Below are 20,356 nucleotides of genomic sequence, written 5' to 3'. Positions count from 1 at the left end.
GCGCATGTCACCGCGATTTAATGCACGTTGTGTAGTGGCACACACTTCTTTGAACGAATTCTCTGTTAACTAGGCGAAATACTTCGTTCAAATTTCCACTGGATCCAACAAATTAACATACTCAACATGGAAGCGAACTGCTAAAAATTATTCATAAACAGGCCTAGGGTTGATCCAAACTTATATATTGCGTGATGAGTAAATCAGAAATTAATTTAGTTAAGTAAGACTAATTCGGAATACAGATTTTATTGTTGACAAATACTAGACAATACAGTAACTCGGGCTGTTTTAAATATTTTTTCTCTGTATGCAAACTATTCCTAGCCATATTTACAGTATACCGAAATTCAGTGGAACGGTGAACAACATGATGATGCTTTAGAGGATGTTCCTGGTGATATCGTTCCTCTAGTACATGGTGGTGGGGTCATTCTATGACATTCTGATTTGTGTCAACATTGTTTATTTTGTTCAAGCACCACTGAGGCTGTGAAAAAACAATGAAAACATTAAAGACATGAATTTCAAAATACGTAATACTATTCATATTACATATCCAAACAAGAGTAAGGCATTCCAATTAATTTTGATATGCTCTTTTTTATAAAAAGTGGAAAAGAAATTATGTAATTATTAATCATGCAATAACGATCACAAATGGAATGTTTAATTTTTATTTATTTTGAGTTATTTAAGATTACATAACGTAAGGTATACTCTCTTACTATCTTCCGAGTAATAAAATCAACAGTTTTGTGGAAAATTTTTTTTGCGATACCCAGAGAATATCAATGACGCCTAGTTTTGATATCAGGCATGTACACAGTAGTTTGAGTAAATGCGAATGTTCGGGTAGGTTGCCAACACATACAGTTTAACCTCAGATGTATCTATAAGTTATTGGAGCCGACTATGTACTCATCTCCAAAACTGAACATAATGATCAGCCGTTTATGCCTTAAAATCTAACGTCTTGAAATGCTCCCAATATTGCCTATTTGTGTCTCAGGATAGCCCTATATATAAATCTTTAAGTGTTTGGATTACGACGTCATATAGCAGTGGCGGATCTAAGAAGGCGGGGAGGGGTTCTTTGGGTCCAGACCCCCCCCCCCGTTGAAAAATTTATTCAATTTGTTCTTTGTATACAATAAAAAATCATTAACTTAGTCTGGCGATATCAAAGTTTAGACTCTCCCCCCATAAAATATCCTGTATTCGCCCCTGTATAGCAAATGAATGGATAATTTAATTCTGCTTCGAGAATAGGTAAATGAAATAATTACGATTCCACTTTTCACCTTTCCGTTGACAAAATGATTGACACGCAAAAATAAAATATTTTTCTTCTCAACTATTAGCCTGTCATTTACTCATTTAAGCGAATCAATCATTTGGGAAAAGCTCTACAGATTATGTATTAACCACAATACTAACAATTACATTTCACTGTATTTAAAACACCAAGAGTTTTTATTATCACCATCCTTTATTCCAGATTGAAACAGCCATATTTCAACTTATTGCACTTGTTAGACAGTGGAAAGTGGCAACCATAAATAAAAAAAAAAACAATATCCACTCACAATACGTACAAAATCTAGAATTACAAGATAGAATCAACATTGTCATAAAAACTTCATTATGGGAAACACTAACTATTGTTTTGACGAAAAATTCAAATCAGAAAAATAAAATATTCCCTAAATATATAGTGCTAAGACAAGAACAAAAAAATCAATTACATTCTAAAAATATGTTATTATGTTGATATGGAAATAAATAATTCCAAATAAAAATAAAAAACATATGCGAATGATTGATTCAATATTTAAATGATTTAGACTGAGAAAAAAATACAAAATAGAAAGACATAACCACGAAAAACCAGCAAAATAAGCCGCACACTTTTCGAATAATTTCCAGTTACATTGACACTCCTATATTTTTGACAACCATTCCAAACATTCACGTTTATGCAAACGTTTCAGTTTTCCTGCCTGAAGGCAGTTAGAATACATCGGTGTACTCACTGCCCTTTCTGACTGACATTTAACCCAATCAGAAACTAGCCTAGTCCCTTTTAGCGGAGCAAATTTCTAGACCAAACCTTAAAACCTTATTATTATTATTATTACTATTATAATTATTTATTTTTTTATTAAATCTGCATATTGTGAATGACACATAAAGTATAAAGTACTAATTTTTATTTTGGAGATTTCAATCCACCGACTGACTATTCAAGTAAGACTGTTTACGTTTAAGTAACGTCTTTTATGTGACATTCTGGGAATGTATAAAATGGTGAGAAATACTAGCAACCCTCATGTACGACTGCCTGAAATTCAATGATGCTGATTCATATTAATTTAAGATTTGGACCTAACCCGAATTATTCACAATTTAGTCACAGTCTAGTCTGGCTTCTGCTGAATGCCGTTAATTGTATAAAAGAAAGTGCACTTACTCGTCCGGGGTAAACAATATCATTCAACGAACCACTTCCGTTTTCATGATCCGGGGAATCAATCTGTGGGAGCAATACGCATGCGTCATTGGTCGGCACGTCGTTTTATCTAATCTGGTAAACAGTTGTTTTCACGTGAAAAATCAGCAATGATTTTTATTAGAGATAGTTCATTATATTCTTACACGTATCATTTCTATATTATGACCTTTAGTTAAAGTATAAAAAATAAATATTTCATAATTGTTTATTTCATTTGGAGACAAATCTATTTTTTTAATGTAGCAGTTGCGATACGATGCGTTTTACCCCCCCTTATTTTCTCGGACAAATACCTCTAAATTATACTTACATATATTATTGCGGCATCACACCAACCACCGTGTTTTATAAGCAAGTCTTGTTCACCCTTACACTTCTTTCTATCAGCTGCCTGGCATAGCAAACATTCGTTAGGATATGTGGCATCGTCAGTGCCACAGTCAGCCTGTGGAAAAGACATACTTCAGTGGGTTCGTCTTACAGAATTCCTTAATTGTGAGTGCAACGCATTTTAAAGCGGAATGGTCGTCACCTGCGCACGCGCGGGAATTGAGTCCCAAGCGACGATAACAACACGCGCTAAAAACGATGACACGCTATGGCCATCTGATGCAAGCGCAAGTGACGACTCCCCCGCTTCAATATACAACGACGCAATATATACACATGCTAATACCCCTTTTCTTATAAGTGGCGGCCTCTAGCTAGAATATGCGTTCGTGACGTATTAATGGCGTAATCGGGTAAAGTAATGTAGTTGAAATAACAAATATGCATGATTTTGAGTGAGTGTAACGCATTTTAAAGTGGAATGGTCGTCACCTGCGCACGCGCGGGAATTGAGTCCCAAGCGACGATAACACGCGCTAAAAACGATGACACGCTATGGCCATCTGATACATGCGCAAGTGACGACTCCCCCGCTTCAATATACAACGACGCAATATATGCACATGCTAATACCCCTTTTCTTATAAGTGGCGGCCTCTAGCTAGAATATGCGTTCGTGACGTATTAATGGCGTAATCGGGTAAAAGTAATGTAGTTGAAATAACAAATATGCATGGTTTTGTATTATTAGACATTTCTGTAAAGTATATTTTAATTTGTGTACGAATACAGACCAAAGCGATACAGATACTGTTTTACCGTACGTCATCTGAGTGTTTCGTCGATAGAGGGCGATATATAATGACAAATTGTATTCATTGATTGCGTAAAAGTTCATGATAGTAATTCAACATATTCCTAGTGAAGCTTTCAACTATGAACAACAGGGTTGTACATGTTACTTGAACTCTGCTGCTCCTAACAATAACATTACACACAGTACACAGATTGTCAAGAACAAACAGATGACTGATGTTTACACTGAGATTGTTAAAAATTCATAGTACATGCAAAATATGGCATAACTGAATCTTAATTCCATATGAATTTTGAAATTACGGTATTAGTAGTCACCATGAGGTGCTTATGTGTTATCCAATTATTTACACGTGTGAAGCTATGGACGTTAATCTTTAACTTCCGACAGTGCGAACAATATATATAAATGTCACATAACTGTATCGACTTATATGATTAACATCTGAAAATGAATAGAGGAAAATTGTACAGACACCAAGCTAGCTTTACAAAAGTGTAAGTACACCAGAAACAAAATGAAGATTGCTAATGCTGTCTCTGTGTCATACGGCAATGTTTGTTTTTAAGGAATGAGACTTTATAAACAGGGAAAGGGCCAAAAGGTTTCAAGTCAGTCGGAACAAAATAATGATGACCCTTGCTCAAAAGTAGACTAACATTCGAACCCAACCATGTATATTGACTTTTATCAACATTTGATCAAATTAAATATGGCTGGCCGCACACCATTTTACTAAGTTCTGATACCATTCATCAAAGATTATGCAAATATTAATTCATTACGTATTTTTTTTATTTATTAAAATTACAGAATCACACGAATAAAAACTATTACAGAGTACGCAAATATTCCTTGCCATAAGAGGAAGTAATTACAGAAACCTTAGCTGTTTTTTTTCTATATTGTTTTGTACGTGATAGATTAACTCATAATCTTCGTAGTTTTAAAAGGAAATTGAAACTAGATTTAGAGCGAGAAGAAAAAAGCACGCTTACAAGAGAAAATGGCTGCCTACTGAAAAACAATAAAATGTATTTGCGAGAGTTGCCATCGATGAGGTCTGGCATTGTGTGGTCACGGTGAGACATTGATTAATGGTAATTTATAATTAGCATATTTGATACAGACTGGTGCTTTCTAAAAAAAAAAAACATGTGCTGGTTATTACTCACCGTGTGTGGAGAAATGTCATTCTCATTCGCTTCAGACTCTATGAACGATGACAGCAGCACTGCTCACTGAATGCAAACTACATTAGTAATGATCGTAACGGTGGTAACATTGGCAAAACCCAGATAATTCGTACGTGTTGAACAAGCACATAAAGCGACATTAGCGTATGTCCGATAACATCATCAAACACGCCATATTGTCCAACTCATATTACACGAAAAAGCGAAAACACGCTGTGGCCGTTCTGCTTCAGTAAGCAGCTACAAATGACAGGCTAGATCGAACAGAACATTGCATGTGCAATGACTACCAGTTTGATACAGTGCAAACTCGTATTTTAACTAACAGAAAACGCTTAGAGACGACCGACCTTCTCAATAAATCGTTGTGAAGAGATAATGGATGCAAGTAAGACATAATCAACTTAGTCACCTTCAATAATTAGCAGCATAACCAAGATACTGTACGCCATGGTGGTAAGATGTTAGTGAGCTGACCGTCAGTTGGCTCGTCGATGACTGGTGTGGGTCCTCTACTCGCAAAACAGCGACACTCAGTCAATATAAAGACCAAAGGTGGGCGTAGTTTACATAATATTATAAAGTTAATATGACCTTTTGATAATATTGCTGACATACGATAATGCATATATTGTGTTTTAGGTGCCATGTATGTTTTGATTGTAATCCAAAGTTGTAGAATGTGACACAAACCCCAATTATTGTTTACACACATCGTAGCGGATATGACGTCATGAAATAAAACATAAATAGTATACCAGAAAAACATGAGATATAATGGTATAAACTATCACGGTTTTTGTTCTACGCTTAAATTTTATTGTAAGAATGATGTACGAGTAAATATCTGTTTTGCTCAAATTTTATTATAAGCTTTGTCTGTCATTGTTACTAAAAACTATTTAAACAACTATGCCTTCTATCTGATTTTCAAATGGACAACCCTTAATTTGAAATATTATTCAACATTCTCGAGAAATAGGAAAAATGTAATATAGTATGATAAATTAGACAAATTGTAGTAATTTTAATCACGGATTCAGAAGTAACCCTAATAAATCTTCTTACATTAACGATATTTTCTATCGATCCAGGTTTTCAATAATTATAGCACGAACTGAGACCGAGCAAAAAAAATTGACACTGTATGTAATCTGACCCTTATTTTGTTTAAAATGTATAACCTGCATATTTCTAACATTAAACATCCGTTGAAATGACCTCAGAATGACGTCACCCGGGTCAAATTAACATCAAACAAAATATAGTTAACAGACAGTAAGACAGTTTAGATTGACGTCATTCTGATTTGAATATGGCATGTAATAATGAATTCAACACGTCACCACGGGCCAACCTTCCCTCTCACCCAATGGTATGACCCAATGACGATGTATACAACCATGCAGGAATGTACAATAGTGTATTGAACTTTTAACGTCAATAACACCAATATACTACTGGTATATATTCTACATTTTAGCTATGCTTTTGTCTCGAGCAGTCCACAAAACGCAGTGATGTGCGTAGCGTGTTCCTTCATGTTATTCACACCGCTTTGATACAAATGGCGTTTGCAGTATCCTATACAAAAACAAGAAAAATGTAGAAAGTTGTATTTCAGCTTGCTTCCATCCATCCAAGGTTTCGCTGAAGGTCAACGTCTAGCCTTTCAATAACTCGCACCATATTTAGAGGCTGGTGAGCGTCTCCTACTAGTAAGCTTGGGGTACTAGTATTAAAAACCAGAGCAGGCTTCAAGAAAAGCCGCTAACGTAATTGGAACACGGGCGGCTGGGTACACCTGATACACTAACTCATTATGAAATACATTTGTATCTATACATTCTTGTTTCGCTGTGATTGTACCGTACTATCATGTCCAGTGAATGGTGGTTATACAAGTAATTGTTTTGTATTTCTGGAAATTGTCCATTTAAGGAGTGCGAATTCGAATATTGTCATCTCTACCTTTTCCGTAGCAACGTTGTTCCTTGAGTGAATCTGTTGAATGTAGTTTATTAGTGCCAAAAATATTAACAAAATAATATTCTTTTATTTTTATTTTGAAAGCAACCACTTATATTTGATATTATGTGTTTAGTACCCTTGTATGGAATAATAATAATATGGGGTTCTATTTAATATGTTGGTGGTAGTGTAGACAATATAATTATATACATGTCTCGTGGAGGATGGGTCGTATATATAAATAGACACAATGCCTAGAATGTGTCTTATTCGAGAATTGTGACGTGACAGTTCTTGACAAATCTTCTCCTGGACATAGAATTTACAGTACAGGTAAAATGAAGGTGTTCGTTGTGGTGGTGTGTTAAGTGTTCAATCTCGTTCCTTAGTGTAATATCAAGAGTCATTTATTTCAAGACCAAACAATATACAATATATTTGGATGAATGACATATTATGTTCACAAGAACAAATAAGGCGTTATGAAAATGCGTAGATTATGGTGACACACATACTCGATTGAGTGTTGCAATGAAGTATGTACATTATGACTATTTGCACGTTTCAACACATGTCTTCAGGAATAATATATGTATTTACACGCAAAATGACCAGTGGTGTTTTCATGCAGTCACAGTATTTTGCAACACTGGCGCTGGGAACGAGATATGTTTGGTCCCGTACTATAAACTCTTTCCATGACGTCACGTCGTTATCGTGCAGGCATTGTGGGTAATATAAACGTCGAGGCAAATCCCTGGTCACGTGTGACATTCCGATACAATTCCGGGTTTGATTACCCAACTCAATGGGTGAATCGATACAGTCATTAACAACACGATGAGTTCAGATTGTTCAATATTACGTTACTTCTGACGCTACTAATTCCTCTGTTGGGATCTTTATAAGATATTAGCCAGTATGTTGTCATGGAACCTTTGCCCTGTTGACATAAATATAAACAGTTAAGTGTCCTTTCATGTTTTTACATACGTTATACGATGTACCATTTTCCTAGTGCGCCCTCAAAAGCTAGGCAAAGAACCAACTAGCATATAGCTTTCAATAATACAATAATTATAAACAAAAATATTTGTTCGTTGTGATGCTATTTGAAAAATAAATTGTGTACCATATATTTGAATATGCGTCATAATAACCATATGACATCTTGAGCTAAATATTTATCATAAAAACCCGGTCATTGACGAGGAAAAAATCACTAATAGACGACCGCGTTTTAAAATATTATTATTTTGTTACTTGTAACAAATTGACCGTGCTTTAAAGCGCCACGTGCAAATAATGTACTTGTACATTTGTCGTGCTCGTCACAAGTGGTCCAGATAACACCGTGACGTAATACGTTAAAACTCTACCAGATTATAAACAAAATGATACTTGCCTTTACTTTGACTTCACCTCTGAGCGTTAATTCAAATTCTTGGAATTTACTGAGAAGCGTTGCTGTGGTAACGCTGATATGTATTTTGCGTGCTGAAATGGCAGAAGAACATGTTGAATAATAATAATAATAATAATAATAATTCTTATCAAGTACGTGTTACAAGGCATGTGAACGAGAGATTTCATTTTCGAACGATTTGATATTTTGTTAATTTTTCGTTCTCGTTCACCGTTGTTGTTTTTCCCAGAAAAAAGGGTGGAAGTGTTTCCCCTCAAGTAGACTATTTTCGAATTACTAGTATTTCAATCTCAACAATATCACATCCAGATTCTAGCACAGCCACCCTAGCACAGTTAATGCCTCATTTCTTAGCAATATTTGACCATATTTTGTCGCCCGGATGAAAAACAATGACAGTACCTAGTCTTACTATTTCATCATCAATCAATTCATAAATCAGTATCTTTAAATAGAATGTTTACTCACGCTCGCCGTTCGATTCCATCCTGGAAGCGGTGTTAACCGTGTCGCCAAACAAGCAATACCGTGGCATTTTAAGACCAACCACACCTGCACATACGGGACCTAAAAATATATTGCACCGTTTTCAGTGCTACTATTATTTTTCATTCAATTATACACTGTACCAAAATTACGTCCGCGCACAATTCCTCTATCACGGGACTGTGGTCCGCGGTATGACAAGAACGCACACGGATATAACAGGTATAATATACATACACACGTAAACAGCACCTAGACCGATTTATGAGTGTAGTTCACTGTTTTTATCTGTTCATAGTAATGTTTGCAGCGACAACCTCATAACACTAGATATCGTGGTAATAACAAAGTGTTTATTCATTTCTTCGTAGTTCAATCAAACCTATAATTAATAGCGAATGCTGTTAATAACAAACCTGAATGAACACCTATTCGCAGTTTCAACTGTTCTTTTGGCATGTGTCTGATTTTAAATGTATTAACTGCTTCCAGCAAGGTCAGTGACATCTTGGCTATTTCGCAAACATGATGGTCGCCATTTCTAACAGGTAACCCGGACACCACCATATACGCGTCTCCTATCGTCTCAACCTAAGAGCAGAATTAAAAAGAAATCTTAGTTTCGAAACAAATAATTTAAGTTCTTAATTAATAATAAACGGCACAGCAATACAAATAAATCCTGTTTAGTAAATACACCACCGCCTAAAATACACCACTAACTCCATTATTGCGAACGCATTAATGATATCCCCTTTCGAAACCCCAACTAACAAAAAATACAACAAATCAGTGAACAACTGAATGGCAATATCTTACCTTGTAAACGTCATAGTTATCGATAATTGCATCGAAGCACGTATACAGATCATTCAAAAGGTCAACTATCTGTAAAAGAGTCAGAAAACAAAAATAGTTTATAATCAAAAACGTTGTGTTTTGGTGAAAACAAGCTACTTTGTGGAGGAGGCTATTGTATGACGTGTCCTAATATTGAGTTTTTTTTACCCAATACAACGAAACTCGCGCAGACACTACTTACTCGTTACTTATCGTGTACTAGGCAGTCCGAAAGCTGAAGGACAACATTCGTTTTTGTCGTGAATGTGAGTTTGCGAATTAGTAACAATTCTTTTTTATTGTTTCTCCAATTATATCAATCTTTCTTCATTGTCAAAGAAGGGAGATATGGAAAGAAGAAACAAATCCAAATGTGATAATAATCCGCACACGAAGCGATGGGATGTGGACTCGAAGATTACATAACACGCCGCGATTCGTTCACTTCGTTTGAATCGTTCATGTTCATACATTTAACATGTATTTTGTTAAAAAATCGTATTGAATTTAAATCACAATCATCTGCAACGTGAATACACAGTGCATATATGATTGTGATACATATTGTCCAACCACATACAAGTCGATTGTGCTTCACTTCAAGCCCCCGAAACCATTCACAGTGGAAACACTGGTCCATTGTTTTTGGTCACGTTCACTGAAAGAATGCTGTAACCAGAGGCGACTCGTGTATCACAGGCCTTGTGTAGGTATGGCACATTTATTCTAGCCGTATACCCACACACTAATGAACAACTATATGCGTCATCGGCATTATTCTACATTCCCATGTATTACCCACAATGCATAGCGACGTACAAGCACAACCACTTCGCCCCCTTTTTCGTATATACGAGGAAAACAAATACCAGGCGCAAATTGGTAAATATGACAAAACAAACAAAACTATTTCATTACTCGTGATAATTACTCTTTCGAAGACGCCGCTTTACAGTGAGTTGCTGTCACCAAAGATCTTGGTATCTACGTAACAAAAAAAAATTTAGGCGCACTGGTAATTATGGAACCGTTGTATGGTTACCGCGTTAAAGGAGCTCTCCGACAACGTATATATTATATCATATATTTGTGAAATAAATCCAGCTGTCTAATCTATTACAATATTTTCAACATTCCACTTTCATTTGGCAAGAGAATAGTCTTATTATTTTATACGGTTGTTGATTTGTCAAATGATGACAGTTTTACTGGGAAGTCTGAATTGTATACTTATTTAAGCTCGAGTGTATAGCGTTCTAATAATTTTGTAGCCATGTGTTCTTTTATGGTGTATCTTATAAGTACTTCACAGCTGTTTTCCTGTTTATCTTGCTGTGAAATAAAATTGAATTAAATAAATAGGTTTTGAATTGAATGTATCAGTTGCCGTAATTAGGTCTTTGTTCACGAAGACGCACGAGGCTCGGATGGTAATAATTACTTCTATAAATATTACCTGTATGGGGGTACTGCACGCCGATAATGCAGTAAAACCTACAATGTCACTAAAATAAATCGTTACTTCATCAAACCACTCTGCTTGCACATTCTTGCCTTGTTTTAGCTGACTGGAGACAGATCTGTCATGGAGATAAAAAACGTACATTTTTAATTATCCAATAAAGGCACATTGTTATTTGTCCGTTAAACCGTGAATCTTAATCGAAACAAAGACCAGTATTCAAAGATATGTGGTTACACACAATTCTTGCAATCCGGATAGAGTTTCTCTAATGATAATAATCTACACATCCATCGGCATGTAGTTAAATGGATGAAAAACAACTAAAGGTAACAGTAGTATGTACAAGAACAAATTGACCGACAGTCATTCACACTGCATCGAAATAGAATAACAGACATATATGTTGTGTGCACGCACGGATGTATTCGGATGGATAATTATTTTTTCGTCCTTTTACAGAAAAAATAAAGAAATAAACTACAAAATAATCTACCTTGGTAAGAGTCTGTCTAACAAATCTTCAGCTCGTTTCTTCTCCTCTAAATACTGTGATGTTCTCTCTTCCACCAAACCTTCTAGATTGTTAGCGTATTGTTCCATACGGGCTAGTAAATTGTCCAGTATATTGTCTCCTTTTTTACTATAATGAAAACACAGTATATTGGAAATTGAATTATGTTCTAGATAAAACACTCTAAACAATCGTTATAAATGAGCATCTTAGAGTTTCTTAAGGAATACACTGATGTAATATCATATGCATCGATGTACACACACACGTCCTCTGCGCTAAAACTTTACAAAATCGCAATCGCCGATCGACTAGTTTATTACTCGTTTGAGGCAGATAGATACATGCAAGGTTTCAGAATACACTTCACGCATTTACTGGGCTGCTAAGTTACACGAATGCTTTTGAGAAAATTAGTAAACAGCACGTTAGCAAATATAGCGATTGTGAAGCCACAACATTTCCCGCCAAGTTGTTGATCCTACATCCTGTATATTTATCTAAATTTCGTTGTTATTATGTAAATATGATTTAATTTGCTATTTCCCGCAGATCATAATTATTATATAGTCACTGGCTACGTCGTCTGAACAATACATGCAATAATTAAACCGGTGATTAGTAGTCGAACAACACTTCCGCTTATAGAAACATTTTTTATTCCATGCTATCTTGCCCTAGACCATCACTGGATCAGAAATACATGCGTTTTAAAACACTAGTTTCGCATGCTATATTTAGCCATGCCACATTACGTCATATACGTGTGCTTATAAGAATGAACCACTTGTCATGATTTGACGGTTACACAGTAACTAGGCAAAGATGACATCATGACCTCAAATAAATTAGCAATTCTCCAATCGTTTTATTATCTTAAGATCTTTTTTGAGTGCACAGACTCAGGCAATATTGCCCGACTTTCCCGTTCAATACAGTATTGGAAAGTCAGTTGTGCCATGGAATATATACGCTGATAACTCTGGAGGGTCAATAATAAGACCACATCTGCACAAGGAACACGCAGAAGCAAGCACATTATTCAAGAACAAGGGTGGTAAAATGTGATACAAAATAAATATGATAGATCGTCCAGCGGCAAACAAATATATGTTACAAGATTCCAAATTATGTCGTCTATACACTACATCACATGATCAGCATTACGCGCCAATCAAATGTGTTAACATCGATAACATACGAGAGACTTACGTTGCGGGGTTGAGTTTTCGCACTATGCCTTTAATATGCGATATATCTGGTCTTTCACTTGGGTCTTCTGCCCAGCACCGTGTCATCAGTCCTTCAAGTTCTTTGGGACAGTCGAGTCCCCCTACTAACGGTCGAAATGGAGGAGAATGCACAGATCTCACGTTCTCAATCATTTCTGTAATAAGAAGTATTGTACATGTGTTATTGTACTGACATGTACGCCTTGTTTATTTCATTCTGACGTTAGTGAAGACATTACCTTTTGTTTTGCCTATCAATCATAATATCGTTGTCGACATTCAACTCATACGAAGACTTTTTCCAGTTCTGACACAACTAAATGCTGTTAACATTATAGAAACAAAACATATAAAACAATACGACAGTCAATACAACGATGACGTCAGTTTGAATAGCCTTGTAGGTTTTCCTTATCGTATCCGCGCACTGATCTATTCATCAGAACAATGTTAGCAAAGCCGACTCACCTGCTGGCGTTAGGTTGTATTCATCCGTGTAGAATGGTCCACAACGTATTGCAATCTCTTGCATAATGATAGAAAATGCGTAGATATCGGCCTTCTGATTTCCACTTGAAAGGACGCTTCCTCTTAAAATCTCCGGGGCCTTCCAAAGCATACCTATTTTAATGAAACAAACAAGTGGGTAGTACCACGTATTTAAAATGATCATAGCGCCCTCCGCGCCAAACTATTCCACACATATTGTTTTCATGTTTTCTTTAAAAAAAAAACAACCAGCCCAATAATATAAGAAATGACATCTTAGCGATACTAATAGCTAAACAAAAAATAACACGTTGTGGAACACTTACTTTTAAATACCTTTTCTTCGTCCGCTATGTTATCAAAGACACCGCCTGTATCTGTGTAGGTGGGAACAGGTGGGCGTAGCTCACTCAGACCAAAGTCCGTGAGCTTAAGGACGAATCGGCTGTCAACGACGCAGTTAGATGATTTCAGGTTACCATGACAACGAAGAAAACTGTTTTGAAGATATTCTAATCCCTGGAAATTAAATAGAAAAAAGAACGTGCTGATATACTCCATTTTCTTGAAATTGGTTGAATTTAAAGCAATGAATTTACAAATACACGTACTCGATTGGATTACCTGAAGCGTAATCAACTTAATGAAGCATTACGTAACTCGGGGAATTGGGTCCATTATTTGGCTGTATTCACGCGGAAACACTTATCTTACTCGTAGCAGTGCTGTGCATCGCAGCTAAAGACTATATCTGCTAATACAGTATTCAGTAACTTTAAAAGTACTCATTTTTGTTTTCGCGGTTTTAATCGTGTTGCCAGTTCTTTTATAATCGCTCTATTATCCAGGTTGTGCAGGATTCACTTGCCATATAACGAAAAGCTATTTCATATCTTTAAAATCGGCAAATCAGTATCCAAGTGTTCACCTAATAAGTTGCTCAGTGATATCGAAAAATATGATCGAGTCGTTTGCACTGTCATTGTCATAGTGGGTGTAATACTCCTGGTTGTTTACCATCTCGATGCATGTCCTCAATCTAAGCTCGGTAATAGCACTCTCATCTCCGACACAGGCAACAGATAGGGCGTTGAACAGGCAGTTACCGCCACCCATTACACTCACTGGTTTCAGACATGCGTCACCACCAGCCTTTTCCCATATCTTCAATGATGTACTGTCAACTACCTTTTCGCCCAACATGATCCCATTCTCCCGCATACTGATCTTCTCCACTCGTCTAATATAAATATCTTCCATCCTAGCAACATATCGTTGCTAAAACATGACAATTCACTCGATACTTTACAATTGCTACGTTCTATATCACGTTGTACGACACTATTATGCACACTATTTCTTATTCAGAATAAGATTTTGTAAATATGTAACATGCACTTCAAAATACTTAATTAAGCATTGGTTATTTTGCATTGTGATACAAGGTGCGTCTTCACGAATATTTGACAGCGTATTTTAAAAATCTGGCACTATGGACCAACTACCGTGTTTAATCTAAACTACGTAAACCATTTAAAAAATAACAGACACTTAGGTTTGGATTATTGTTTATTATTAAATAAGAAGTGTATGTGCAATTAAAAGCATACTTGCAGGCAGCTGATAATTTATGCATATTTAATCTTTATTAGTAATCAGTTTCGTACGAAGTGACGAAATGACTGTAGTGCGAAGTAACCATATGGGTGAAAGTAAGTAGGCGTGTGGTGTGAGGTAAATTGGGAAGAAGCAGCTGTATCACGTCACTGTTACCTCCTGTCCAGAATGGCGGAAGGAAATGCAGTAACTGTTATATAATGTTTTAATTACGAATTATTGTTTTTCCAACTGTGTTTGTTTTATATTCATACTTTTAGAGGGGAACTAATCATTATGGTAATTAATGTTAATTGCGAATTTTGTCTTTTTTAGACAATAATCTGAAAAAAACAATGATCATCTAATATGAATAACCAAATAAAATATGTATGAATCGTCTTATTCCACGGCCCAGATCACGTGATTGATCAACTGATACGATTGAAATACCAATACTGATGATATTAAAAACTTTACCTTGCAAACGTCAAGCATAAGAGAATATCTGAACATCCAGTCCAATTTGATGACCTCATTCTCAAGAATATCCTAAAATTAAAACACAATGTAGTTAAAACAACGATGTCACGGATGTGTGAAACGAGGTACGTGGTACTTGTCTAATCCAATCACACGAATATGAGCTGCTTGTCACGATCTCCCGTAAGTACGGAGCCTAATGACACATTCCCCGATATCAAGTGTCTCCAGCGATCACCATCAACATGATTACCCGCTACAATCCGTTATGAATCCCCCTGTAAAAATGGTCAATCAAATTAATTGCGCACTTCAAACGACAGAGTAATTATGGTCTTCATTGTGACCAGGACTGCTAATCAAATAGTTAATCTATAGATTTGCAATTCAATTTAAAACAAGAATAGGCGGGTTTTTGAGGACAAGTATCGACTCCGGTCGTAATTATTAGGGGGAAATTCGCGACTTCGGTGAGCCACTGAAGTACGAGGGCTAAGGGCCTAAGAGTTTGGCTACAAAACGTCAGGGAATAATGCAATTCAGTTCTTTCTGATGCTATCTATAGGGAGTTTGATTTCTATATTATTTCGCGCCAAATTGCCGCAAGTTATATTAATGAAAATAACAGGTTACTAGTTGTATGTGCCGGAAGATGTGAAAATATAGATGAAGTCGTTTCAAAACGAAAAGTTTCTAACTCGTAGTCGCATATTCGGAAATTATAGCATTGCATATACAACCACAACCAACCCGGCCCGCCCATATAAACGCCATTGCATGAAAAAAAACTATAATTTACGTTACACAATGCTACTCTAGCAAGGAGAAATGCTTACCTGTAGACTTCCTTTTTGGCAGTATTCGGTTATCATGCAACTTCTTTCAGTGTCATCGAAGCAAGCCCCAATAAATCTTGTAATATTCGCATGACTCAGGTCTCGCATCTATTGACAAATACAAATAAAGGTAATCTATGATGAAGCTCGTATATACTTATATCTTCAATGTAACTTCATCAAACAACGGGAGATTATGTGATATAATAATAAATAATAATAAATTTATTCATAATACTGTAGGCCTCCGGCCTCAAGGTATACTCATTGTAATTACATAACATGTTACAGAGGAAAAATGTCATTTTACAGTGACTGAAAAAGAACAAGAAAATATGAAAAGAACATTAACTGTCAGACCAAAATAGTTGTATTACGTTTTTTTGTTAGTCGTACCGTCGCGCCCTGTTCAATATGGGACTCATAGTGACGTATATAACGCGTTTAAAATACATTGTTTATTTACATGGAATCCGAACAAGCGCTGCACGGCGACCACCGCCCTTTAACGGGTGGTGCAATGTAACCTGTATATATATATATATAGTCTTAGCACATGGCCAACAGCCCTCGACCAATCAGAGTGGCGATAAAGTGTGGTTCTATTTCACCCTGAATTCACTTAGATCACGGCTGAAAAAACGCAAGAAAACAAAGGATTGTCATTGCAACAATTTATTCATAACACCAAGATCAGATATAAAGTATCCATTGAGTTACAGAAAACGTCTAGTTCATTCAACTGACACTACTGGCAGCACGTAGGCCATCGTTGCAACATTTTGACAAAATGTAACCATAATGTACTAAAATGTTATTTCACATGTTTGATTGCTGTCAAAATGTCATCATTTCATTGGCTATTACGAATATTTTCTCGGGCTGATTAGCCGGTGCTAAGTCGGTTTGATCACGCCACTCGGTGACTATGAGAATTAAAACTCAGGCCTACGTCTACTTCAAGTTCTCATAGTCACCTCGGACCGTGATCTAACCTATACATATATAGCCTAAGAGCATTACATTTGAACATTAACATTTTCTTCTAGTAAATAGCAAGTAGATAGCATTCTAGTCGAAAATATTTTGTATCCACCTACTCAACTTGTTGATATTATTATTGTCAGTTCATAAAACAGAACTTGCACGAAGAACACTTTTAGCTAATTTTAAAACTTTGTAGGGGTGTGTATACTACATGTTAGAGTGTATCTTAATCATACATCAGCACATTTGGGACATATAACTGGTGGCATGCGGGGATATCTATTTGAGCATGTGACTATCGTGTCACTCTGAGCTAACATATGCACAAACTATTCATGTCACGTGTACATTAATTGTATTCAGAATACCGCTTGTGTAATTTTTGCTTTTGTAAGGAGAATTCGAGAATTTTTTCATGGATTGTTCTTTATCTCGCTCTGTTGTTTAACAGTATTCAACTTTAATTGACTGAACGTTCATTTCAATTTCAACGATTCATGAAAGCATTTGATTGGAGTTCCGTACAACGACATTCCACGTAACCCTTCTTTGCTTGGCCATTCATGTTATAGGGATGCCCATTTAGACATGCATTCATGTCATATAACCAGTTTCTAAGTGACTTGTCATATCACATAACAGTTGCTGTATTGCTGTATTGAAATCATATCGTACATGTACATAACATATTTAATCATTATATATGAACAAAATGGAACATCCCTCTACTACATGTTTGCGAGGTAACCATCGGCATGCTGATACGACCCTGAAGTACTACATGTGAAATATGAACAAAATGAAACCGCGCCAATTACGCAATGTGTGCTTTTCAATCGAATAATAAAGACAACCCTAATCTGCAGTGTACTTAATAGTCATGCCATATTGCTAAATGATACACAGGCACTAGATAGGTTACAGGTGCTATACGCAAAGTACCGATAATGTCCAATCCTTTCATCGAAATCTATCATTAATTCTAATAATTGATTATAGTTTAAAATAGAAAATATTAATGTGAAAATGTGGTGTTTACCCAACACCACGCCGCTAAAGCGGGAAGGTAGTCACCTGCGCACGCGTGAGAATTGAGTCCCAAGCGATAACAACACATGTTAAAAACGCAAAGGCTCATGGGTAGACGCTTGTTTGTAAACAATGACACGCTATGGTCATCGGATGCATGCGCAGGTGACGACTACCTCGCTTTAAACGTTTTATATTTTATATTATTTCGCAAAAATGAAAAGTTGTATAACAGCAATAGTCAACATATGTGTGGCCTTCTACTCAATTTTAAATATGTGAATATCAACGAAAATTTACATTGCTGTCTTGTGAAACAAAATCAGGGGTGAAATGTACATAGTAACTTTGAATTACTTAACTTAGTTATGCATATAATCGCTAATAATCTAATACTTGTGTGCTACACTTTTAATGTAATACACTAAGATTTCAGAAAATGGGGCAGGTCAAACTCAAGTTACTGAGTAAGTAAGGCATATAATAAATTATTTTGATATGCTGTAATTAATAAATGTCAAACGGCTTCAACTTAAAGCTAACTTCTGGTGAACCCTAGAAGTATATAAGATACTGAGAGTTATATACATCTTGCCAGACGGTGAAAATGCCCGGATATCTGCGCCGAGCATATGCAAATGTATGTTATATATTTAACTTCTTATATGTTTACTACTTTTAAGTGTTTTCCAAAAAAAGCAAGGAAAGCAATAAAATGAACTGATTTTGCAGCTAGTGACGTGTAATTACTCATTTATTACATTTTTTAAATATTATATTATGACTGAACGCCATGTCCTGACGTTTGCGGGGAATGGAAGTTATTTAAAGTACAGTAGTCGTCGCGCTGCGTTCAGTTCTACGTGGGACTCATAGCGACGTACGCAACGCGTGTAAAATACATTGTTTGTTTACATGGAATCCGAACACGCGCTGCGCGACGACCACCGCCTTTTAACGGGTGTTGCAATGTAACCTGTGCTCGTATTTTCAGAAGCAAAGCTAGAGAAAATACAGCATTGAAAAACAACACATCACGAGATAGATACAACGCTTCGCGGCCAAAGTGCTCGATGCTGTATTTATACGACACGACAAGCTGTCAAGGCGATTAGCAAAAACAAGTATCAGTGTGAACCGACATCTGATAAAAACGCTCTTGCAATGCATAACAAGAATGTTTGAGTTCCGTGACCCGATTGTACGTATTTCTAGGTAAGAACTCTATATTAAGACATAGGGTCATACCAATTTAAATATATCTCAAACAATTTTCAAAATTCATGCTTGAATGGAACTGTGTGTAATAAATGCACGTACGTTATATAGACGAAACACTTTGTACTCATCTATACTGTAGCATCCTAGTTCGTCAGTCCGGTGATCAGATTGACTTACCTGTTTTAATTCCAACAGTAATGGCGGTGTTAGCGCGATCCGCTTTCCTGGAGTGAAGAACTTTATAGCGTAAACATTACCCTGGGGAGAGAGGAATGGAATTAGGCCCATAACAATCAGTAATGAAAGTGCAATTCGAAGGTGATAACGTTGATCGAGGTAATATTCTGTTATTTCCCCTAGATTGATTCATTGTTAAGTGCCCGTAGCCTATTTTCTTCATAAAGTGATCGAGCGTCGTGAGTGTATCGCGATTTGGGGGTACAGTGATTCTCGTGGCATTGTGATTCTGTTTCTTCTCAATTCGAACATGCATAATACAAATTAGGACTTATTCTACCGTGCTTCCTTCGCTACAAGTTACACACCCTGAAACATGTAGATCACTTACGTGAACATAATCAAAGCATTTGTAGTGTTACGTGAACCGTAATTGCTGTAAATTCTCCACATTTGTAGCGTACATTGTGCATCTCCATCCGTTCAATTAAAATATTATTTTTATCCGTAGTCGTCTGTTACTAAGAAATGATTGTATAAGCAATCACAGTTGTTTATTTTAGTGGCATTACTTTTATTCATATGAGTGATTTGGACGTTATTAAGATGATACCGAAAAGTATGTACAAAGACAGTACAGCGGGAGTATCGACCGACGCGCAGCGGAAGTTGGTGCGACGGCGTACTGTCTGAGTGCATACTTTTAGGTATCCTCGTAATAACCTAATTATTATACATCTTTTCCTCCC

The 20,356-nt window shown here is 36.2% G+C and overlaps 2 protein-coding genes across 2 annotated transcripts in view; both read right to left on the bottom strand.

Annotated features, from left to right (window-relative positions):
• Window positions 1-214: 214 nt before the first annotated feature.
• On the bottom strand, window positions 215-5,366 carry LOC144352827 (uncharacterized). The gene is made up of 5 exons (XM_078009710.1): window positions 5,271-5,366; window positions 4,838-4,896; window positions 2,826-2,960; window positions 2,474-2,536; window positions 215-490 (listed from the first exon to the last, which is right to left on the bottom strand). The coding sequence occupies exons 1-5, from the start codon at window positions 5,308-5,310 to the stop codon at window positions 431-433; spliced, it is 357 nt and encodes a 118-aa protein (XP_077865836.1). The 5' UTR covers window positions 5,311-5,366; the 3' UTR covers window positions 215-430.
• Window positions 5,367-7,214: 1,848 nt separating this feature from the next.
• LOC100376822 (atrial natriuretic peptide receptor 1-like) overlaps window positions 7,215-20,356 on the bottom strand; it is a 61,464-nt gene continuing 48,322 nt past the window's right edge. The window contains exons 9-21 of the mRNA XM_085495094.1: window positions 19,608-19,688; window positions 16,194-16,301; window positions 15,355-15,426; window positions 13,605-13,797; window positions 13,258-13,410; window positions 12,770-12,944; window positions 11,540-11,686; window positions 11,038-11,161; window positions 9,561-9,629; window positions 9,158-9,332; window positions 8,724-8,822; window positions 8,235-8,326; window positions 7,215-7,772 (exon numbers count right to left, since the gene is read on the bottom strand). Coding sequence (XP_085351220.1) covers window positions 7,659-7,772; window positions 8,235-8,326; window positions 8,724-8,822; window positions 9,158-9,332; window positions 9,561-9,629; window positions 11,038-11,161; window positions 11,540-11,686; window positions 12,770-12,944; window positions 13,258-13,410; window positions 13,605-13,797; window positions 15,355-15,426; window positions 16,194-16,301; window positions 19,608-19,688 — 1,602 coding nt within the window. The 3' untranslated portion in view covers window positions 7,215-7,658. The remainder of the gene's footprint in view (window positions 7,773-8,234; window positions 8,327-8,723; window positions 8,823-9,157; window positions 9,333-9,560; window positions 9,630-11,037; window positions 11,162-11,539; window positions 11,687-12,769; window positions 12,945-13,257; window positions 13,411-13,604; window positions 13,798-15,354; window positions 15,427-16,193; window positions 16,302-19,607; window positions 19,689-20,356) is intronic.

Source organism: Saccoglossus kowalevskii, chromosome 21, assembly GCF_978046115.1.
Source record: "Saccoglossus kowalevskii chromosome 21, keSacKowa6.1, whole genome shotgun sequence".
NCBI lineage: Eukaryota > Metazoa > Hemichordata > Enteropneusta > Harrimaniidae > Saccoglossus > Saccoglossus kowalevskii.
This window is presented reverse-complemented; position numbering and strand designations above follow the sequence as displayed.

Excerpts from the sequence above, each read along its gene's own strand:
- LOC144352827 (XM_078009710.1), bottom strand. The coding sequence starts at position 5,310 with ATGGCGTACAGTATCTTGGTTATGCTGCTAATTATTGAAG. Across the intron at positions 2,537-2,825 it reads GTGATGCCGCAATAATATAT|ATTGATTCCCCGGATCATGA; the intron begins GTAAGTATAATT and ends TTGCTCCCACAG. Across the intron at positions 491-2,473 it reads ATATTGTTTACCCCGGACGA|CCTCAGTGGTGCTTGAACAA; the intron begins GTAAGTGCACTT and ends GTTTTTTCACAG.